Source organism: Petaurus breviceps, unplaced genomic scaffold, assembly GCF_028583685.1.
Source record: "Petaurus breviceps papuanus isolate PSGF00001 unplaced genomic scaffold, PetGlider_PUasm1.0 688, whole genome shotgun sequence".
NCBI lineage: Eukaryota > Metazoa > Chordata > Mammalia > Diprotodontia > Petauridae > Petaurus > Petaurus breviceps.
In genome coordinates this window covers 9,775,336-9,800,005 of record NW_027186457.1, presented here as the reverse complement: position 1 = coordinate 9,800,005, position 24,670 = coordinate 9,775,336, and the positions used below count along the sequence as shown (strand labels likewise).

The 24,670-nt window shown below is 40.4% G+C and overlaps 2 protein-coding genes across 2 annotated transcripts; both read right to left on the bottom strand.

Moving 5' to 3' along the window:
- Positions 1-4,437: 4,437 nt before the first annotated feature.
- On the bottom strand, positions 4,438-4,794 carry LOC138174198 (small cysteine and glycine repeat-containing protein 7-like). The gene has a single exon (XM_069104406.1). It carries the CDS (start codon positions 4,792-4,794, stop codon positions 4,438-4,440), a length of 357 nt encoding a protein of 118 aa, XP_068960507.1.
- An 18,293-nt stretch (positions 4,795-23,087) lies between these two features.
- LOC138174251 (small cysteine and glycine repeat-containing protein 7-like) lies at positions 23,088-24,193 on the bottom strand. The gene has a single exon (XM_069104429.1). The coding sequence runs from the start codon at positions 24,046-24,048 to the stop codon at positions 23,701-23,703; it is 348 nt and encodes a 115-aa protein (XP_068960530.1). The 5' UTR covers positions 24,049-24,193; the 3' UTR covers positions 23,088-23,700.
- Between the last annotated feature and the right edge of the window lie 477 nt (positions 24,194-24,670).

Here is a 24,670-nt window from a genome sequence, read left to right as displayed (position 1 = left end):
TCCACTACCCCATTGGTGCTCTCTTATCTCCTGAGGTTGAGAGAAAGGGAAGACAACTTCCAGCCCACTAAAACAGCTAAATGAAGCAGCAGGAGGAGCACTGGACCTCGAGTCAAAAAGACATAACTTCAAATCCTGCCTTAGACACTTACTAGCTCTGTGACCGCGTGACTCTGGTTAACACACAACTTCTTAGTTTCCTCATCTGTAAAATGGGGGTCATCATAGCATCTACTTCCCAGGGTGGTTGGAGGATCAAATTTATATATTTCTGTATATGTATATGTGCATGTATATACATATATACATATGTGTGCATACATGCATGTAAGTATATATGTGCACACACACGCACACATATGTATGTGTGTGGAGAGAGTGCTTCCCAAACCTTAAAGCACTACATAAATGTAGCCATCATTAGGTGAACTTTTGGAAGAAGATGGACAAGAGTCACACAGGAAGGACAGTCATGGATGGACTGCTATATGCGTCTAGGAAGCAATTCCTGAATCAATGAGATCTGTTTGAGTATTAAGAGTAGGCAGGATCATAAAAGTTTAGGGACCAAAAAGATTATCTAGTACAGCATACCTATTTTGTGGCTGAGGAACCCGAGACCCACAGAGCTGGAATGACTTGCCCACGGCCACAAAATTAATGTCATGAAAAGCCTTGCACATGTCATCCTCTGTCAGTGACTACATTTTAGTCTCAGAGACTCAGTCTTTGGGAAATCCTAGAGGCTAAAAGGACTTGTTCATGTCACACAGCCATTGTATATCAGAGGTGGGACACCAATCCAGAAATTCCTGTCTTCACAGCTAACCTTCTATCCACTGTCCCATGCTGCCCATCCTACATTTTACTCCAATTTGGGGAGCCAAGATGGTAGAACAGAAGCAGTAATTTTTCTAAGCTCATCCATGAATCCCCTCACTAAATTTTAAAAAGTACATCTGAACAGGTTTTAGAGTGACAGAATCCATTGGGAGACGGAGCATAGCAGAATCCAGCCCAGGAAAGTGTCTACGTGGGTCTGGGCAAGGGGAGCATGGCTGCATCAGCGTGGACCTGGAAGCAGACTACTGCAGAGTGAGAAGGGGACCCAGCCAGTGAACTCACCCACCCCAAGGGTAATTCACAGCTGTCTCACCACAGGGCGGAGGATTGGTCAGAGCTGGGTAAGAGAAAGCTCAGGGCTGGCAGCAGAAACAGCAGTTTCTCCTGGGGCTATCAGCCCAAAGCCTGTAAGTTCAAAAATCATCTACATGAATTTCCAGATGCTAAGATCGCAAAGTAAACTCTAGCTGCTCCAATTCCTTCTCCCTGACCCAGAAAACCCAGAGGTAAATATCCCAACCAGAGTAAAATCCTGAAATAGTGGAAATAGCCTCAGGCTTAGTAGTCACTAAGAAAGGGTGCAACTGAGTCAGTAAGGTGTCTGAAGTAAAGGGTGGGAGGGGTCCCAGCAAGCCCCACCTCATCTGACCAGCAGGAGATCCAGAAACCCAGGGTGGTGGAGCCAGCAAGCACTAACAACACAAGCCCAGGTGGGCCTTAGCACCTCCAGGGGAATCTGCAGACACCAGCTCTGCTGGCTGCCAGTTGCTGAACCTGCCTGAGATGTAGTCCAGGGGCATAGAGGCAGAAATCTGAAGTGGCCAGACCACCTCTCCCCCACAGATTACTCTGTGAACCTCAGAGTAACTCAGGGGAAACACTGAGAGTCTTGGCCTTGGCCTCAGTCTAGACATCCAGAGGCTATAGCACACAAAGTCAACAACCAGGCACCTAGCTCTCGGTGTGAGTCAGAGCCCTCTGTACCCCAGAAGCATAAATACACTTTAAAGATAGGGAAATAGGCAATCACAATTGTTCAGACCAACTTGCAAAGGAAAGACCAAAGACAATTGAATCCTATTATTGTGAATGAGAAGAATCACTTTCAGGAGACACCATGGACTCTGTATCCAGACCTGAGACCACAGAAGGAAATATGACCTGGTCTCAAGCCCAAAAAGCATTCTTGGAGGAGCTCAAGAAAGATTTTAAAAGCCAAATTAGACAGGTAGAAGATAAATTTAAATCTACAGTGACCAAATTGGAAAAAAATTTCATTGAAGAAAACAAATCCCTAAAAAGTAAAATTTGTGAACTGGGACAGGAGGTTCAAAATCTAACTGGTAAAAATACCTCCCTAAAAAAGGAGCTTCAAAAACTAACTGAGGAAAATAATTCACAAAAATTTAGAATCAGTCAAATTGAAGCTAAGGACTCTATGATGCATCAAGAGTCAAACAAAACATGAAGATTGAAAAATTAGAATAAAGTGTAAAATATTTCACTGGAAAAACAACTGGCCTGGAGAATAGATTCAGGAAAGATAGCCTAAGAATTATTGGTCTACCGGAAAGCCATGATGGAAAAAACAGCCTAGACAACATCCTCCAAGAGATTGTCAAAGAAAACTGTCCTGAAGTCCTAGAATCAGATGGTAAAATAGTTACCAAATTCTACTCCAGCTTGGCTAATGGGGAATTTATAGCCTTCAAATCCCACCACTTTCTCCTCCCCTTTTCCTCTCTCTTCCAAGCTTAACTCTGCCAACAGAAATAGGAAGTAGCAAAATGTTGACCTCCTGACGGTTTACTTCTTCTGTCAAAGTGGCGAAGAACTGATTTGGCTCTGAATCCCCCTGAGTCAAGCCAAAAAGACTTTTGCAATACACCCTAGAAGTGATTCTGAAACTTTTCAACATTCAGAACATGCTGAGCTCATCCTGACTCAGACAAAGGGAGTAGAGAGGGAAAAGGGAATTCAGGGATTCCCATGATGTTGAGGAAGGGAAATAAATGATACCTTTAAATAAAATTACTATTTAGCCCAAAATCAGAGATCAAAAGAACAAACTTATAACACATAACCAAGAAGGAACTTGGAAGAAGAAAAAGAGTGAAAGATATCAAGAGATAGTGTAATAGGAAGAGAAGGTGGGCTGGTCATACAGCAAGAGCAAGGGATGACAGATAGAAAAGCCAAGTTCTTCACTGGTGCCCTCCCAGTGTAGAGGGGATATTGAGTATTGCCTCAAGCATATTGGGTGGACTAGACCAGAGAATTTGGGGAGAACACTGGTAAGCACAGTGGTGGATGGACTGCAATTTTCATTCATTTAAATCTATTTTGTATTATCTATGTGCATGTTCTGTTTTCTTTCTCTCTGTTATTCCTTTTCCTCAGTAACATGTACACTCCTTGAGGGTAGGGACTATTTTCATTCTTTTCTCTAGTATTATGCCTAGAATGTAGAAGGTACTTAGCCAATGTTTATTGGATTAAATAGTATTTTTAAATGTGTTAAATGCCCTAGGGAAGCATGTCATCTAAATGACTTCAAAATAAATTTAGTTGTAAAGAAAATGCCTTTGTTGTTATTGTTCAGTTGTTTTCAACTGTGTTCAACTCCTCATGACCCCATTTGAGGTTTTCTTGACAGAGATACTGGAGTGGTTTGTCATTTCCTGCTCCAGCTTATTTTGCAGATGAGGAAAGTGAGGCAAACAGGGTGAAGTAACTTATTTTGCACTAAACAGAAATAGGAACTAGACTTGGAATGACACCCAAGAGAGGAAACTCCCTCTAACAATCTTGGTAAGAAACTTCTCTTCAATTTATAGTCATAGAGAGTTTCCTACAACTCAGAGAAGTTAGATTTGCTAAGAATCACACTTCCAGTATGTGCCAGAGATTGGACTTTAACCCCAGTGTTCCCAGCTTCAAAACTACCTCTCTACTCACTATGCAAAGTTGCCAATTTTGTATTAAATATAACCTTATTTTCCTATAATCAATTGTTAGCTAGTCACCCTAGCCTAGCAGTTGAATAAAAGCTATACCAGAAATAGGAACGATTTTTAACTTAGTTTGCTACTACTCTAAGTGTACACAGGTCTTCCATCAAAGATTTTGAAAACTCTTAAGACACATATTTGGTGGATAAATGAATAAAAACAGACTCTTTTCAGAACATTTTTGTTTATTTTATTGAGACTTTTAGAAAATAGCAGTACAACAATTAGCATATCAGAAAAGCAAGAAAAAAGTAGAAAACAATGTGTACAAACAGTAGGCAGAAAAATAAAGCACAGGGATTATATGAGAGTGAATAAACACAGTCAAGGAACAAACCATGAGAACTCGTGATTTGATGTGTCTGAGTTCTAGGTAAGATCTGAGCATTATTCAGTAGCTGGGCTAGCGCCCATTTTCCTGCTTCAAATGGTTTGTGTGCCTTTAGATTTTTTTCAAATGGAACAATTTTTAATGGCATCATGTGCCTAAACTGGGATAATACAGACCAGAATCTGAGACAGAGTCCAAAGCTCTAAGACACACAAATGTCTTCCCCAGAGGCCCAGCTCTGATCACTCCCTCTTAACAGCAACATTGCTTCTTGCAGCAGCATTGTTGGCAGCAGCACTTCTGTTGGCAGCAGCCCTTGCCACATCCACAGCCCTTGCCACAGCCACAAGAGCCACAGCCACCACAGCCACAGGAGCCGCAGCCACAGGAACGGCGGCAGCAGACAACCGTGGGGCTGCAGCAGCCTCCACAGCAGCCACAGCAGCAGGGGCAGCAGGCAGAACAGCAGCCTACACGGTAGCAGGTACAGCCACCACAGCCTCCGCCACAGCCACCACAGCCACCGCCACAGCCGCCACAGCCGCCGCAGCCACCACCGCAGCCACCGCCACAGCCACCGCAGCTTCTTCTACAGCCACAGCAACCCATAGTGTCAGTACAGAAGGTTCAGGTGAGGTGAGGAGAGAGGACTCAAGAGAGGTGGGTGAAGTCTGATGCTCTCCTTCTGCAGGGCAGCCCTTATATACCCTCCTCAGAGACATAGCCCAGGATGTCACAAGATACTTCTTCGTTATTGTTTATCTCAATTTCCATGGGAAATTCTTACTTTTTGGCTCTTGTTTTCTTCCTCAGTGGACTTCTTTGTCTTAATTTAATGATTTCAACCTTTTCATGTTTAGCTTAAAATCACATTTGCAACAGAATAACTTAAGTAATTTGTGATAAACTCATTTTTTCATATAGGGAAAATTCTATATTTGCCTCTGAATTAGCTGAGGGATTCTATAGGATTGGACCCTGAGTTCAAGAGCCCCTTTACAAATGCTCGTTCAGTCTAATTGCCTCTTTTTATTAATAAGGAGACTGAAGTCCATAGAAGGACTTGTCTAAATTCACATAGATTTGTCCTTTTCCATTTTTAAGTGGTTAAGAACAAAGATTTTCCCTTTCTATAATTATTCCTATAAAGCCCCCAAACCCTGGTAATAATAATAACTAACATATATTACATATTTTTACATATATTATATATAACATGATATATATCTATTATATTAGACATATCTGCTCTATAGATATTAGATTACATATAATGATATTTAATAGATCTTATTATATATTTATAATATATATTGATATATTACATATATTATTCAGCTTGATCCTTACAACAACCTTATGAGGTAGAAACTATTATTATCCCCCATTTTACAAATGAGGAAACTGAGTCTGAGAAAAGTCAAGGGATTCGCCCCAGGTCACACAACTAGCAAGTATATGATGCAGGATTAGAACCCAAGTCTTCCAGCTTCCAAGACAAGCGTTCTATTTAATATGCCATGCTGTGTGAGGCAATGTAAGAATCCAAATTGAAGGAGCCGCATTTCTAAAATCTGTCATACTTCATACTGTATTGGCTCCCTGCAACAAAAGGGAAAAAAAGCCCTGAAATTTCTGCTGCCTCCTTTCTGCTTCCTAGGAATTACTGATTCAAGGGAGCTGACGCTGAATCTGCTATAAGGATAGTTATTATAAAGCATGCTTATGGCATGGCTAAGAGCACAGATCATGTACGGAGCATGCCCACGTTCACCCACCCACTAGTACAAGATGCATCCTTCTCATCTATCTTTTCAATAAGCCAAATAGTCAAACTGCATTTCCATCAGGTGACTGGTCCTCTCTGGTGACTGCTTCTTGTGCAAGAACTAGTTAATAAACTACTTGTTTATTCATGTAACACCCACTGCCCATGTGCAAGTAGCTACCATCTTTGCAAAGATTTCACACAAATAGTCCCTGTTCTCAAAGGGCTTAGACCAGGGATGGAGAACTTGTACCCTTGAGGCCACACTTGGCCTTCTAGGTCCGTGGGTGTGGCCTTTTGATTCAGTCCAAGTTTTACAAAACAAATCCTTTTATTTGGGGGATTTGATCTGTGAAGTTTAGATTCAAAGGGCCAAACTTGAGGACCTAGAGGGTCACATGTAGCCTTGAGGCCACAGTTCCCCAGCCCTGGCTTAGACTCTAGTGGAAAATACAGGACATGGGGCAGCTAGGTGGTGCAGTGAATAGAGCACCAGCCCTGGAATCAGGAGGAACTGAGTTCAAATGTGACCTCAGACACTTAACACTTACTAGCTGTGTGGTCTTGGGCAAATCACCTAACCCCAATTGTCCTGCCTTTCCCCCTCCAAAAAGCTAAAAAAAAAATACAGGACACATATGCAGATATACAACAATCATGTAATAAATATAATGAAGAGAGTCAGGAGGACCTGAGCTCAAATCCGGCCTCAGACACTTAACACAAAAACTAGCCATGTGACCTTGGGCAAGTCACAACCCCAAATTGCCCCCCAAAAAGCAAAAAAAAAAAAAATATATATATATATATATATATATATATATACACATATAATGAAGAACAAAACAAAACAAAGACATATGTGGCCACCTGGAGGCAGTGGGGTACAGTGGAAAAACACTGACTTCAGAATCAAATCCTATTTCTGGGCAAATCACTTAGCATCCCTTGGCCTCAGTGTCCTCAACTGTAGGGGTTGGACTGGATAGCCTCTGAAGTCCCTTCTAGCTACAGACCTGTAATTCTTTATGAGCTTATGTACAAACTTCATCAACAAAGTGGCTGGTTCTAATGAACGATTTCTAGCATTATCAACTATTTTAATTGTTACTATATAGCCAATATATATTAACATAAGATATGAAATAGGTAACATAATATTATATCATATCTTTATATATCATGATTAATATGTTATAATAATTAATATAATTAACTAAATGATCTACTATTTCCTACTGATAATAAACAAGTTTTTGTGGGTTGTTGTTTTTTGATGAATAAAAGGAGTTTGGTGTTATTTTCTTGCCTTGGTGCCCTACAGCATACAACATCTTTGCAAGGCTTACTCAGCTTTCCCAGTATCTGGGGATAGCACACAGAAGGACTGCTGCCAGATCTCTATTTGGTCACCATAGAGACAGCTAAGGAGGTTTAGCTCATAAACACTTTCCTGCCACATGTCACTGCTTCTGGGCCAGAGGCAGAGAACCTAGTCATCGAAACTAATATGCCCATTTAACAAATAAGGAATCAGGAGCCCAGAAAAGGAAAATAACTGACCCAAGGTCACATAACTAAGTGTCCAAGGCAGGACTCGAATTCAGTCTTTCTGACTTTCTACATCCACTATACGAGGCTGTCTCTCAGACTGTCAGTGCGTGTCACTATTGCCTAAATAATAAATAATTCTGGAACTGAATAGAATCTCCATCTTTCAGAATCTCTTTATTTCATGGCAAATAAGGATAACAAAATATATTAGCCATGTATTTTGAGTTAGGTTATACAGTTCCCAAGAAACCTCATGTAACACACATTATTTGTATTCCCATAATGCCCCTGCCTGAAATATGCTAATGAAAATTCAGCCACCCCTCAAGAACATTTTCCTCTGGATTGTACAACATGACAGTTTCTTGTGAATGTTGCAATATGTTGTTCTTTCCTCTTTTGGAAGAAAAATTGGAATTGTGGACAGGGGCTTCAACATTTATGCTGTAAAGCATTCTGCAGAGAACCATCCCACCTCTCTGGCTAACATGGCATCAATTTCTAACACAGATTCTGCCTACCTTGTTGTGAAGGGGTTCAGGGACTGCCACGTCCATGCCCTCCAATCATGTGGATGTCTTTGTTTCAGGAGCTTCACACTGCTTTCCAAATGGTTTGCTAGCCGCCCAGGCTGGCCAACCCACTCTGTCATCATAAGGATCTGCCAGCACCAACTGTTTCTGAACAGAGCTGTCTCCATCTGCTTTGATGTTTTTCATCTCCTAAGGTTGAAAGAACTCAAGTTTCTGCCAACAATAAATACACAAAGAATATGGGTAAAAGCCCAAGTGGAAAAAAGATAATGAAGTACCTTCATTTTTATTCAGATTTACTCCTTCAAATCACATATTAAAATTGGATACCCATGGTGCATCCAGAGGAAAGATGGTGGGGTATCTTAAGATACATCATAGAAGGAATCAGGGTTCATAAGTTAATTGACTTAAAAGGCAAATTAGAGGTCCTTGAGTTACTCTCCATACTCATCCCTCCCCATTTTCATGGATAACCAGGTAAGAGTGCTGCCCACGGTCACACAATTAGTGTCAGAGGAAGGATTTGAATCCGCATACTGTGGCATTGAGACCTCTCAGGGATGTTTAACCTGAAAAAGAGAAGACGCAAGGGTCTGTGGGAGGGGGAAGCTGAGGTGTACATGTAGTATGTTGATTGTCTTCAATCCTCTTTGATTCCTCATGCACCCATCTAGGAACATAGATGCAAATTTCAGAGACAGAGATTGTAGTTCAATGGAAAGAAATGGCTTCCTAATAATTAAATCTAACCAAAAGTGGAACAGTCCACTTCAGTAACTATTTACCTAACAAGTTCTCCCCTAACTAGAGGTCTTCAATTGATGGCTAGATGACCAAATTTTGTTGAATATATCAGTGATAAGCAGACACTGGCTCATACCAGTTTTCAATGCCTAGAGACTGCTAGGGGAACCCTAGATCATTGGGTCTGAAGTCAGGAAGACTTGAGTTCAAATATGGTCTCAGACTCTTACTAGCTGTATGACCTTGGGCAAGTCACTGAACTCCTGTTTGTCTCAGCTTCCTCAACCACAAAATACACATGATAATAATAGCATCTACCTTGAAGGGTTGTTGTGAAGATCAAATGAGATAATATTTGTAAAGTACTTAGCGCAGCTCCTGGAATATCACAGGCATTATATAAATGCTATTATTATTATTATTATTATTATTATTATTAATTTTCAGTATGAACAACACTTTGGGAATGAGCAAAATTCTGCAAATCAGGGCTTGATTTATTGTTTTCTCAATTGTCTAGATTTAAGAAAGTTGTGGGAAAATATTTATGACATACGTTAAACTTAAAAGTCTGTCATATGTGCATGTTTTTGGTTTGGGGAGTTTTGTTTGTTTTGAAATGATCGTCAAACATTTACCAGGTACCCATGGATTGCATGGTAACATATCAGGTTAGGTGACCTCTGAGCTCACTTCCAACTCTGAGATTTTGTGATTTTGTAGTCAGAGGACAGAAATCATGATAGCTCCCACTTCCATAGCCCTGCACAGTTTATAGAACAATTTTCTCTCAGTGATGTATTGGACTATTTAATTCAAGTCTAGGACAATTTGAAAAAAAAAAAAGGGGGTTTAAAGCAACTTTGGTTGATTTATAAAGAATCATTCAAGTGAACTCTCAACGTATTAGATGACACTGGGAAGTTCCTTTTCAGAAGGTACATGTATGTGACAATATTATATATGCATGTGTGAAATATACATACATCTATTCAGACCAGACTGGACATTGCATTTCTGTAGGACTCTCCTGGGGAGGAACTTCTTGTCCCGATGCAGGATAGCATTTCTTTTATAACCTATGATGTTAGAGTTTCTTGAAGTACTAAGAGATTTATTGACATGCCTGGGGTTCACAGTGAGTATGTGACAGAAATGGGACTATAGATATCATATTATGATATACACATACACATAGACATTCAGTCATTATATATATTGGATTTGCAGATATTATCTCCAGTGACCTATAATCGCCCACCCATCTGTTTTTCTTTGCCCTAAAAGGCTTAATTCTTTATAAATCAGGGAATTGGAATTCTTTATAAGAGATTATCAAAATTTACAGAAACCAAGGTACATTTTCATCTCAGGCAAAATACTTTTTTCTTTTCATGAGCTCCAATTCCATTTCAGCTTGGTTCTCTATTATTTTTTTCCTCTGATAAGCCATTTGAATGTTGTTCAACACATTGTTGTAATTTTCTGCAGCTGAATTTTCTGATGAGAGAGATATTTCCCCCATTATCCTTCACTTGATTTGATAATAATCAGGATTAAGAAGGGTTTTCTGCCATATTTACAGAATATCATATCTACTGACTTAAGACATGATTGTGAATTGGTGATTTGAAGTAGACATTTTTCTTAGCCAATAAGGGAATTCTTCATTAGGGCCTTGTCTTAGGTATAAAACATGTTTTCAAATCCTTGTCAGAAGAGTTCAGACAAATAAGTGTTTATCTATATTATTTATTTATTTTTATATTTATTAAAGTATTACTTCCATGTACGAATGAAGCATTAGAAAATGACTACTATGCAAATGAGGTATTATTACAAAATCAAGCTTTGATATTAGATAAAACTTAAGCTTTGAAGCTACTGATCAGCCTGACCTGGGTGTGGAAGATAGTTCAAAATTGTATAATAATTCCAGGCTACCTAAAGAGAAACCCAACAACTGGAAAATGAACCAGCAAATTATGGTCTAGAGTTTGGCAATAGAGTACTATTGTGCAATAAGAAATGATGAAAGAGACAGTTTCAGAGAAACCTCAGAAGACTTATTTGAACTGAAGCGAGTGGAGTAGACATATTAAAATAGCATTATAAAAATGAAGAACTTTGGGGCAGCCAGGTAGCACAGTGAGTAAGAGCACCGGCTCCAGTGTTGAGAAGACCTGGAGATCGAATCCTTGGCTCAGACACTTAGCACCCACCCAGAAACACCTGGCCGTGTAACCTTGAGCAAGTTACTTAACCCCGATTGCTTAAAAAAAAATGAAGAACTTTAAAAGTCTTAAGAACTCTGATCAACTACAATAATCAACCATGATTCTAGAGAACCAATGATGAAGAATTCTACTCATCTCCTTACAGAGGGGCTATGTACTAAATATGAGGAATGAGATGTGGTTTGTTTTTGGTTTTGGCCGTGGCTGTCTTGGGAATTTGTTTTGCTAGACCATACAAATCTGTTTGTTTTTCTTTCTTCCTTTCTTGTTTTCATTGAGGGGAGCAGGTGAGAGGGAGAGAAAATACATTCTTGTCGAGTTAAAAAAAATCTAGGGATGCCACCACCACATTGCAGCTTGATTGCCCAACACTTGGAAGCTGTTGTTATGGTCCTTCTAATTCTTCCTTTCTCCAGAATAAACATTCCTAGCTGCTTCAACTGCTCCTCATATAGCAAGATCATATGACCCTTCACTCCTTTTCTGGCCCTCTTCTAAAAGCTCCTCTGCCTACCTTGGGGTGATCAAAATGGCACCTAAAAATGACATAATACTCCAGATATTGCCTGATCAGAGGGGAGGACAGCAGGATTATCACCTCTCTGCGCATATCTCTCTTGACCATGCAGCAAAAAAATCCTTAGAGAAGCCCCATTAAATCTCTTAACTGCTATACAACTCAAAACCCCCAGATATTTTTCTGACAAATGGCTGCCTGTCTCCATCTTGCATCTGTAAGGTGAACTTCTTGAACTCAAGTGTTGTAGTTGTTTTCAGCTGTGTTTGACTCTTCATTACCCTACTTAGGGTTTTCTTGGCATAGATACTGGAATGGTTTGCCATTTCCTTCTCCCCTTCATTTTACGGATGAGGAAACTGAGGCAAACAGAGTTAAGTGACTTGCCCAGAGTCACACAGCTCAGACTTGATTTTAACTCAAATCCTCCTGACCACTCTATCCACTGTGTTGCCTTGCTGCCCAACTTAAGTATAAAACTTTATATTTAGTCCTATTAATTTTCACCTTTATAGATCTGACTTCATGTTCTAGACCTCTGATCCTATGTTGTTGTTTTTTTTTAATGTTATACAGTTATGCACTGTCAGATGTAATCACTATAGTTTGTCTTTACTCAGCTGTTTTTCTTTCAAGAGAAAGTTCATGGGGTGAAGGGATATGTGAAAATGACTGACACAAAAAAACAAATCAATAAAACATTTTTAACATGCCAGAAGTCCTTCAGTTAGTGCAAAAGAGGAAGATATCATCCTTTCCTCCACCATCAATGCCAAGATGTTTCTCTTGAAATATTTTCTTGTCAGTCTCCCTTTAAAATGCTGGAGAGATCGGTGTGCTATTTTAGAAAGCTGGGAAAGAATAGGGGAAAACCCTATTATGGCCTTCCCTCTGTGAGCTGAAAGGCATTTCAGTCTAGTAGTTGAAATAACAGTGAACCCAGAGTCAGCAAAGCTGGCTCTGAAGTCCGGAAATAAATGGTTCCACTATTTACTGAGTTGTATAACTATGAGCAAAACTCTTTGGAAACTGAGCCTCAGTCTCCTTACTGATTAAATGGGAACAATAATACATGCACTATTAACCTTACAGCGTTATGAGGAAAGTCCATTGTCAACTGGAAAGGAGTTTTCAGTGTGTCACAAAAGTCTTGGTGCAGTTTTGATGTCTTAAGGCTTCAAAATGCACTGAGGCTTTGGGGATATACTGTGTAAATATAAATTATTGTTGGTAGGGAATGGGGAGTGACAAAGGATAGAAGATATCACTCTCTGACCAAGGAAAGGGTTGGCTAGCATAAAAAGAAGGTCATGTCATGTGGCTGGGATGAGAGATCAGTGTGTCACCCAATCTCTAGCTCCCAGGGCGCTAGAACTGGATGGACCCTCTAACCCAGGATTATGTCCCTGTCTCTGGTAGATCTTTGTTAACAGCAAATAAACAGAAAAGAAAAGCCGATTCTCTTCATCTCTCTATGGATCAAAGGTTTGTCATTCTCTCTCCCTCCCCCTGCTTGTGAACCACTGCTGGTTCTTATCTGACACACCCCCCTTTTTTATCCTGTGCTAGTGCCAAGAATTTGGGCTGATTTACATGGCCTGGCCCAGCTGCCATAGATATAGACAGGGAAGGGGAAAACCTATAGGGAGAGTCCTTCCAAAGGGCACCTGAGACTTGGAAGAAGCAGGACCCATATTGGCCTGGTACTGGAAAGGGTTTGGGGCAGCGATGTGGCTGGGGAGTGGTGGGGAAGATGGGGTGGTGACCCGGAGCAGAAAGCAGAGTAAGAAGAGTTCACATTTATAAGTACTTTAAATGTTGCAAGCATTCTATACACATTATATCGGGTGAGTTTCATGAAGAATCCTATGAAGCAGGTTCTACATACAGCGTCCCAAAAATCTTAATGCAATTTTAAGCTTTAGCAGTAATTAGTTATTCAAATATAATCATAATACAATGCAATGTCATATTATGTTCATGTGACGTGATGTTATTTCATGTTATGTTATACAGTCAGCCTTCTTGTGTTTAACTTTCACAACTTTAAGCATTTGTGTGATTTTCTTAGTAACCTCACTTGACTCTCACTTTGGCAAGCTCACACGTTCCCAGCTACGTGAAGTAGAGAAAAAAATTACAAGCCTGAGATGTGCAAGTTTGGGGAGTGGCTGGAGTGCTTTGGCCTAATCAACCATCTGGCTAGAAATATTGAGGCTGTGGATCCATCATCAATGGCAGCCTCAGGTTGAGTGTCGACAAGCCTCTGCTGTGCTCCCATACTTCAAGACCCCTAAGATTATCAACTGGATGGGGTGGCTAGATGGTGCAGTGAATAGAGCATCATCCCTGGAGTCAGGAGAACCTGAGTTCAAATCCGGCCTCAGACTCGTGACACACTTACTAGCCATGTGACTTTGGGCAAGTCACTTAACCCCAATTGCCCTCCAAAAAGCAAAAAAAAAAAAGAATCTCAGCTGGCACATACAGTAGACATCACCGGATGGATTATTCTAAGCTGGTGCATCCTTCATGATTTCCAGGTCCATCCACCTGAAGATCAGAGTGTCAAAGGGGATGCCCAGACCTTACCAGCCAGCTTCAGTATCTTCTGACAGCAGTGACTGAAGTTCCAGCAACCTCTCCCTTGGTTTTCAGAGAGTGACCAAAGTAGGGAGGCTTACAGCAACATAACATACCATACAATACCCTCACATTGCCATCTGAAACAGTCAAACATAATGTTCAGATTTAAAACTGCTTTTGTTTTAATAATTTTATTTGTTGGGGTGGCTAGGTGGCACAATGAGTAGATTGCCAGCCCCAGAGTCAGGAGGACCTGAGTTTGGATCTGGCCTCAGACACTTAACACAAAAAAAACCTAGCTGTGTGACCTTGGGCAAGTTGCTTAAGCCCAACTGCCCTCCAAAAAGCAAAAACAAAACCAAAAAAAAAAGAATTTTATTTGTTGTATAGTATTTGTAATACCATAGGTTTGATGTGTTATTAAAAAGTGAATGTTAGGGGAGGCCAGGTGGCTCAGCGAGTAAGAGCACCGGTTCCAGTGTTGGGACGACCTGGAGATCGAATCCCGGGCTCAGACACTCAGCACCACACCCAGAAATAACTGGCCGTGTAACCTTGAGCAAGTTACTTAACCCCAATTGCTTATTTAAAAAAAAAAGTGAATGTTGTTTGAAATCAATGTGTTGGGTTTTTTGTTTGCTTTTTTTTTTTTTTATTGAGATGTTAGCACAAAAGGTCACAAAATTCCAGGGAATTACGAGCAATAAAAATGTTTTGCATATTACCAATTTTATTTTGTGTACTGCATTTTATGGGACATTTCATGGCTACTGTGTTAGGAAAAGTACATATTATCAGAATTAATATTTTGTTATAAAGAATTGTTTATACAAAAATGTTATCGTCAGTAATTTCTAGTGAGAGATTACAGTTTTTTGCAAAAACCTAACCCTTTATTTCCCACTGGTTCAATGTGTCAGCATTCATGTTTTTTACTTTTGAGCCATTTTTTTCAGAACATTACCCCTGTGAAGGTTGATGATTGATTGGATTATATTACATTACTTTATATTATGTAGTTATAATATAATAACCATTCAAGCTTAAAACTACACTAAGACTTTTGGGACACCCCTTATCCATATCTATCTACCTAAATATAGATACTGGTAATATTGATAAGGAAAGTTCCTCTCTAAGAGGCATATATGTACTTGTTTATGTATAAATATACGAGTGTATACATATACGCACACATGTATATATGTGTGTGTTGGCCAGCCTAGAAATTTCAATGCTGGTAATATTGGTAAGGGAAGTTCCTCTCTAAGAGGCATATATGTACTTGTTTATGTACAAATATACGAGTGTATACATATACGCACACGTGTATATATGTGTGTGTTGGCCAGCCTAGAAATTTCAATGCTGGTAATATTGGTAAGGGAAGTTCCTCTCTAAGAGGCATATATGTATTTGTTTATGTACAAATATACAAGTGTATACATATACGCACACGTGTATATATGTGTGTGTTGGCCAGCCTAGAAATTTCAATGCTGGTAATATTGGTAAGGGAAGTTCCTCTCCAGGAGACACATATGCAAATACTGTGTGCATAAATATGTATGTACACGTATACCTATGTGCATACACATACATATATTTATACGTATGTATATGTGTGTGTATGTAAGCCAGCCTGGAAATTTCATTGCTTTTGGACTCTCCCAGGGAAGAACTTCCCATCCCAGTGCAGATATCAGCACCTGCTCTGAAACTTATGATCTTTGAGAATTACTTGAGGTACCGAGAGATAACAGAAATGCCCACCCATTCTGAGTCACAGAGCCCAAATATGTTTGAGACAGGATTGCAGACTATTGTCCCCCTTTTACAAATGAGAAAGTTGAAGGTCAGAAGGTTAGGTGATTTGCCAATGATCAACCAGCTATTAAGAGTCACAGGTGGAATCTGAACCAGGTCTTCCTGGATGTTAAATCTAGCCTTCCATCCAATAGTCCACATTGCCTCACGAGGATAATGAGTATTTGCTAGTCATTTTACAGTCAGGTGTGACTCTTCACGACCCTATTTGGAGTTTTCTTGGTGGAGATACTGAAAAGGTTTGCCCTTTCCTTCTCTAGCTCATTTTACAGATGAGGAAACCAAGGCAAGCAGGGTTACATGACTTGCCCAGAGTCACATAGGTAGTAAGGTCTGAGGCCAGATTTGAGCTCAAGAAGATGAGTCTTCCTGATTCCAGACCTGGTGCTCTGTGCAAAATGGCACCTCCTAGCTACCCTGTAGTGAATTTATCAGATCTATTATTAAATATTTATTTTATGAAGGTTACTACATACTGGACAGTAGACTTATCCTGATTTGTCAGTCCTATGTCTAAGGGTCACAAAGCCATAATAGGACAGCTGTTGTGAAAGGACTGTCTTGTGCTATTCTAGGCAATGATAATAACAACAACAACAATTATAAATAACATTTCAATTGTGCTTTAAAGTTTGCCAAGCACTCTATATTCAGTTAGGTGGCACAATGGGTGGAGTGTTGAACTTAGAGTAAGGGAATCTTGAGTTCAAATTTAGCCTCAGACACTTCCTAGCTCTGTCTCCCTCAGTTTCCTCATCTGTAAAATGGGAATAATAATAGGACCTACGTCCCATGGTGGTGAGGATTAAGTGAGAAAACATTTGTACAGAGCTTTGCAAACCTTAAAGTGCTATATAAATGTGAGCTATTGTTATTATTATTTCATTTGAGTCACCCAGAGACCCTGTGAGGTAGGGTGTCACAGGTTCCATTATCTCCAGTTTTACAGATGGTAAAACTGAGGTTCAGGGAGGTTACATGACTTGCTTGTGATCACACAGCTAGCAAACATCAGAAGCAGAAAATGGAAGATCCAGCACATCATATGAGGAGGTCCCTCCCATGCACATGTCTGTCATGTGAAGGAGCTTTTTATTTTTGTCATGTGACTGGCCCATCTCCTGTCTGTCTAAAGCCTCTTAGAATTCAACCAACAAAGTCCCATTTCTCTTCCATGGCCTCAGCCCTCTTTGGCATTCACAGCAGAAATGGGGTGTTCTGATGGGCTTCTATTTCTCGTTGATAAACGTTAGCATAGCTGACCACAAATGAGATGGAAGGCCCTTAATATCTCATGCTTTCCATCCTTTAATGCCCAAGAACTACCTACCTTATCACAGAGAAATGAGGTCCATATTTTAAGGGTCCAAAGGAAAAAAACAGTTCCATACTTTCATTCTGATGAGTAACCAATATTCACTCATTGGGAAAATCTTCCTTAAATTTAACTTTTCATTGATTCTGCAGTTTAAGCCTGTCTGTTTGTTTGTTTTTTCCTTAATAGAGATAGATCCAGTGTTTACCTTCTGTGAATGATAATGCTTATTATGTTCAAAGATAATTATTATCACCTGACAAACCTCTTTTCTCTTCACTGTATATTTTAGCAACATACCCTTTCTAAGGTCTTATTTCCTACCCTTTAATCATCTTAACTTCTGTCTAGTAAAATCTCTGCATGCTTCTTATGTCTTTCTTCAGTTCTCTTTTATAGCAGCCTTTGAGCAAAAGATACCATCAAGAAAAAAAGGTGAGCTGATCATTCTTTGAGAACCAGAGACAACATATGGGCAGCCTGAGTACTTCTGGGATACTTAAAGATCTAGAGGAAGGTGTCCAGTATGGTGTGTATATTGCCCATGGAGAATCTGTGAGAGACTGGAGACCAAAATCACCCAGGATGAAAAGACTTGAATGAAGTATAATCTGCAACATGGAGGGAATACCCACCCTAATGAGATCATGGAACCGCTAGGCAGTATTTATGTGTGTGTGTGTGTGTGTGTGTGTGTGTGTGTGTGTGAAGAGCCTTAGTAATGCTAAATCTAATGGAAAGGATTGGGCCAAAAAATGGAAAGTCTAGATGGTCTAGATCAGGCTTCAAGGTCTCAAGAAGAAGAGATCTGATAATGAAAGAAGTCACAGCAAACATTAGCAAGGCATACCAAAAGTGAATCACATAGCTAGTAAGTTTGAGAAGGATTTGAACCTGAGTCTTTCTAACACCAATCAATCAATCAACATCTACTATGCACAATACCCATACTCCAGCCACTATACTATACTTTCACTGTATACTGGGGTGTATTGCAAGGAAATACTGCCCTGGTTTTCAGAGAAGAGGCAAATTACCTCCTTCCCCCTAGAGTCCCAACTCAACATTCAGGAGTAGACCTCACATGTTAGTGCTCAGTAAAAGAAGAAAGAAGAGAACAAAAGGAGATAGGAAAAAGCCAATAATACAACAGAAACATTCTTGTATTTCCTGACTTATTATGCTCCTCAGTGATTTCTACCACTTCATATTGGAAACGGACATCGCTGACTCGATAGCAGTTTATGAAATACAATCTAGTTGTATACAAACCAACTGTAAAGTCATTGATATCCTGTTGAGCTGGTTCTCCCAGCTAGACCCTACAGTCCCTAGCTATAAGTGGCACAGACATGCTGTCTTTCTGAATTTTCACCTCTTTTCGAATAATTCATACACCTCCCCAGTTCCACTTCAGCCCAGTTCACTCAGTTCTTGCCCACTGCACGGTGGCCTTTGAGCACCTTCCCTCCACTTTATTGCAAACAAACTGCCCTGTGTCCTCAGACTTCTAAAATAGGATTGCTTCCATTTCCTTGATTTAAATATGGCACCCTCTTGTGCCATGCTAGCCTCCCCATTTCTCACTCTTTCTTGCCAGCTTGGTCCAGCATAGTCCTGTGACTGCACACTGGTCAAGGAATTTAGGAGCAAGGTCAGCTTCAAACCTGCATCTCCAACTTGTTTGCAAAATATACATCCCAAAAGAACTTTACATTCATAATATCCAAGACTGGGCTCATTATTTTTTTCTTAAACCTGTTCTTTCTCTTGAATTCACTGGTTCTGTCGGTGGTATCACCATTCATCTGAATGACTCACTTTCAATCTTGGATTCCCTTTGACTCTTCCCAGTCTGTCATGTCTTATATCCCCTTTTCCAATTCTGCTTTACAACATTGCTCACATTCATCCCCTCTTCTCTGCTCCTACTTTTCCATCCCTAATATAGTATCCTGTCTAGTCCTCCCACTTCTACTCTTTCCTCCTCCAATTATCTTTGCCTCTAGAGTCAGAATAAGCTTTCTTATGTGTAGATATGTTAAGGACATTTTTCTTTTCGAAAGTTTTCCTTGGCTCCCCATTGCCTACTGAGAAAAGTTCCAATTCTTTTGCCTGGCATTCAGGTCCCCCCAAAACCTGGTGTGACTTTAGTTTTCCAACCCTATCTTATATTACTCCCTTGTACTCAATCTGTCTTCAGCTAACTCAGACATCTTCTTGTGCCCTGAATGTGCACTGTGCTCTCATTCCTCCATGACCTTGTTCAGTTTGCTCTACACCCATGGGATGCCCTCCCTCCCCATCTTTACCCATTGAACCCCCTCCCACTCTTTAAAACACAATTCACAAATCACTACCCACCTCCTCCAGGAAGTCTCCTTTAACCTTCCTGTTGGTCATTACCTTGTACTTTACATCCTACATTTTGTTCTATAAAGCTCTAACACCCTCATCATGCAATATTGTTTATTTTTTATTTTTTATTTTTTGCTTTTTGGAGGGCAATTGGGGTTAAGTTACTTGCCCAAAGTCACACAGCTAGTTTTGTGTTAAGTATCTGAGGCCGGATTTGAACTCAGGTCCTCCTGACTCCAGGGCCGGTGCTCCATTCACTGTGCCACCTAGCTGCCCCAATATTGTTTATTTTAACTCTCTGTGTTCATGGCCTCTTTCACCCTTCACTAGATTTTTAAATCCTTAAGGTCAGGCAGAGATCCAAATGTATCTTCCCTAGAACCTAGAAAAGTGTTCTGCAAACAGAACGCTTAATAAATGACTATTGATATGCTGAGCTATATCATCCCTGAAAACAAGATTACTCTCATACATAGCTATTTATTATCAAACCTATTTTCCATCTTCCTCCTCCTCTCCTTCCCTCATCACACATTGCTGAACATCATTCTTCTTGAACTCCTGATCAGTTTACCAAGATTAGGACTGTTTTTCTTTCCTGTAGCTGGTCACTAGAGAATCATATTCTCTGAGAATCCAGTGAGCTTATTTTCACCAGATGCTGATGAGAGCTTTGGAAGCCAGGCCCAAACACTACAAAAAGCATTTGCTATAGTTTGCCCACCTTGACATCACTTAATCAATAATTCATCTGTGGTTATGAGCCTTCAACCATGAATTTGCCCGCACCTCTGTGGTTTAGTTAGTGCCTGCCAACCCCTCCAACTTGTTTTTTATGCCCCCAGAAGCCAACTTTGGCTCACAGTTAGCACTGGACCTGGAGGTGATGGTGCAGATATTAATTTGGTATGTTTTCCATTACCACACTTTGTTTGAAACAACCAACAGGGTGCCTTAGGAGTCCCTGGAAGCCAGTGAAAACCACATGCTTATGAAAGTCTATCACCCAGGACTGAACCTATAGACTTCCTTGATGAAGAAATAGATCTTTTACTTTTCTTCAACTCAATATATCATGATTTTGCCCTAAGTAGGTGCTTTCCTTGAAAAGACAGCAGCATTTAGTGGAAATAGTATTGGATTTGGAATAAGAGGGTCTAGGTTTTACATTTATTTACAGGTCTGACATTTATTACTTCTGTGACATTGGCTTAGTAACCTGAGCTTTCTGGGTCTCAGTTTTCTCACTTGGAAAATGGGGACATTGAATTAGGCGTTCTTGAGTTCGAATCCTTTCTTGGGATGTGAACATACACTTACAAACAATGTGGCCCTGGACAAGTCACTTTATTTCTCTAAGGCTGTTCCCTCATCTCTAAAGTGAAGGTGTTGAACTCTAAGGTCCCTGCCAATTTGCCTATGAAACTATATCTTTTAAGATCCTTTCCAACTTCAGGTCTATGGTTGTGCCTCAATTCTACCCACTAAACATGCATTTTGAGTTGCTCTGTCCAGCAGTTTTGATATATCTCCAATATCCTACCCCAAGCCCCTGGGATTAATATACTGCATCACAGGGGACTGGCAGGATACAAAATGGAGGTAAAATGGAGCAATGATACTGTTGGCATTGAATCTATAACCTAGGTCTCAAGAGTAAAGGAAGGACTTCTTACAACTTAGCTGATTGGTCCATGACAAACCTGGAATTACCTTGGCTAACAGCAAATGTGTGAACCCAACTGGTCTTGGTCTTTTCTACAACCTGAGTCACTTCAGAGAACTTCAGAACAATGGTTGTTGCCCATCAAGTGACCCCTTCCCATCCCATCTCTTAGCACAATCCAGTGGGTTGGGAGACAGGATGGGGTTTATGGGGAGTTGACTAAGAATATGGAGTTTTCACTGAAAAATAATTGATCCATTTGTTCCTCCCAACATGCAAAGGGATGGCATATTCTACTGAGTTCTAGAATCCTGTAATTCAACCAAAAAGAACCATGTAAACTTCACATGGGATCAGAAGTAGGAAAAAAAAAAGCAGGGAACAAAGTTGCATGTATTTTCAAAGAGGTTTTTTTTTCAGGTTGAATCTTGGGCAACAACCATTTTTTTTTGGAGGCAATCAGGATGAAGTGACTTGCCCACACTTGCCCACTTCACACAGCTAGAAAGTGTTTGGGGTCTAATTTGAAGACAGGTCCTCCTGATTCCAGGGCCAGTGCTCTGCCCAATATGTATCTTGCAATTTTTTTAATCAATGAGAAAAGGAATTAAAACACTAATCCTATTAATCAATACTGCTTAGACCTAAGTCCCAAACTAGCTACGTGACTATTAATTGTGGGAAAGTAATAATTTAGATGAGTTACAGGTATTTTTTTAATCTGTAAAATGGGGTAATAATATTTATATGAACTATGAAAGAAGCTTTTTATGAAGAAAGCATGTATTCTTTTCCAGGTTCTATTTCAAACTCTCTAAACTTCCTTCTTCACTCTAATGCTATAGCCTTCTTCCACCCAAAGTCACTCAGCCCCTGTAGACCCTTCCTCTATCTGATCAGTTCCCCTCAGAGCCTCAATTTTAAGGAAAGTGACCAGGAAAGTAGCCATGTTCACTGCTTCATTCCTTTCAGGTACCCTCTCATGACTTACTTCTTTCTCTGCCATGATCCCTATGGTACCTTCTCCTAGATGCCCCCCCCACACACACACAGTCATTTCTTAGCATCCTTTTATGTTTATCTTCACCCATTTGATTGTAAGCTCCTGAAGGGCAGGGGCTGTCTTTCTTTTGCTGGTATTTGTGTTTCTAGTGCTTAGCACAGGGCCTGATGCATAGGAAATACTTAATGAATGCTTGTTGACTTGATTCATGACTATGTAAATGTGAATCAATTATTGTTGTTTTCATTGAGTCAAGATAACATTTCAGCATTTTTCCCCAGTGAGTAACGCAAAATTCATGTTGCCTGGAGAGAAACAAGAAATGAGGGATTGAACTTGGCCTCCGTAGGAAGTGCTTGAGGCAGAAGACAAAATGATTTATCTTGATTTCATAGCAACAACATGGGTAGATTAAAATCGTCTTGAAAAGATGAGCATGTATCAGATTTGGTTGTTGTACTGGTTGATTTTGTTTAAATGAAGTTTTTTCTTTTTCTTTTTTGTTATAAAGAATGAATCTGTGCGGGGAGAAAGAGGAAGGGTATATTGAGGGAAAGGGTGATAAAAAAATCTTAATACAGATTTGTTTTAAGGAAATGTGAGTTTGACATAAAAGAAAACCTGAAGCCAGGCAGAGTTTGTTTATCCATGTTAAGTGAGGGGGAAAAATACCTCTTTTATGTGAGAAAGAGACACAATCAAATAAGAAAAAGGAGACTGTTGTGCAGTTATTCAGTATCTTTTATTGAGAGTAACAAAAGAATTAGTAGAAAGGCAAAATACAGTAGAAAAGAACAGTGACATATTGTGGGCTCTGAAAGGAAACAATGTAGAAACAAAATTGAGAAGATAATATCCCAGGGGAGATTTCAAAGGATAAAAAGATTAGAGAAACAGGATCCTATTATCTGTATGTTTATGACTTGCTTCATATTAGTTGGTCTCTTTGGGGATTTGCCTTAGTAATGATAAAAGGACAGATTGGTGATAGAATTATACCCAGAAGAGACCAGAGAGTCTGAAGTATCCACTGCCATAGAAGCATAGATTTAGAGCAGGAAGGGAGCTTTGAAGCCATCAAATCTAGCCCCTTCCCCCATTTTACAGATGAGGAAATTGAGGTCTAAAGGCCAAAGTCACAGAGCTAATAAGTGTCTAAGGTTAGGATTTGAACCTGGGTCTCCCCAGCTCCAAGCCCAGTGCCCTAACCACTACATCATGATGCCTCTCACAAAAAGCATACTCGTCCTACAATTAAGAGGGTACTCACTCAACAGCAGTGAGCCCAGGAGATGATGGACAGGGCAGAGAAGCAGATAGACTGAGATGAAGCAAAGTCTTACCTTCTTGGACAACATGGCCCCAACAGGTCCTTCCTGGAGACCCTTCCCTGGTCACTCTGCTCTAGCAGCAGCATTGCTTCTTACAACAGCATTGTTGGCAGCAGCACTTCTGTTGGCAGCAGCCCTTGCCACAGCCACAGCCCTTGCCACAGGAGCCACAGCCACAGGAGCCACAGCCACAGGAACGGCGGCAGCAGACGACCATGGGACTGCAGCAGCCTCCACAGCAGCCACAGCAGCAGGGGCAGCAGGCAGAACAGCAGCCTACACGGTAGCAGGTACAGCCGCCGCAGCCACCACAGCCACCGCCACAGCCACCACAGCCGCCACAGCCACCGCCACAGCCACCACAGCCACCGCCACAGCCACCACAGCCACCGCAGCTTCTTCTACAGCCACAGCAACCCATAGTGTCAGTACAGAGGGTTCAGATGAGGTGAGGAGAGAAAGGACTCAGAGGAGGTGAGGGAAGTCTGATGCTCTCCTTCTTTGGGATAGCTCTTACATACTCTAGGAGGTGGGGTTGACCCAATATGTCACAAGATACTTCCTTGTTGTTGTTTATCTCAGTTTCCATGACAGACTTTTTCTCAGTCTCTTGTTTTCTTCTTTCATTAAGATGTCTTCAGCTCCTTGGGCACAACAACCTCATAGCTCCTTGACCTTCTCAATCCCTAATCCTTTTATACTTGACTCTATTTCAGCTAGCCCTATCCCTTCCCCAAATATTCATACTTCAGCCCTCACCATCATGCAAAACTCCTCCATCACTATCCAAGATCATGAGTTCTGAGAAGCCCTTATCAGAGCACAACATCCTGTTTCATCTTTCCCCTTCTCTTAATAAGCCTATTTTTTTAATCCAGACAATCTCGATCCTTCCTAGATGAAGTGATAATTAATTTATGAAATTATGAGCCAGAGCAGACACACCTAGTTCTTTGGGTATTAGCTGTGAAAGACCATGATGACAAGGGGAAATGAGACAGCAATTCCACTTTAACGAGGCACAGAGGGTATAAGCACCAAGA

Coding starts and splice junctions, on each gene's coding strand:
- LOC138174251 (XM_069104429.1), bottom strand. CDS start 24,048: ATGGGTTGCTGTGGCTGTAGAAGAAGCTGCGGTGGCTGTGGTGGCTGT.
- LOC138174198 (XM_069104406.1), bottom strand. CDS start 4,794: ATGGGTTGCTGTGGCTGTAGAAGAAGCTGCGGTGGCTGTGGCGGTGGC.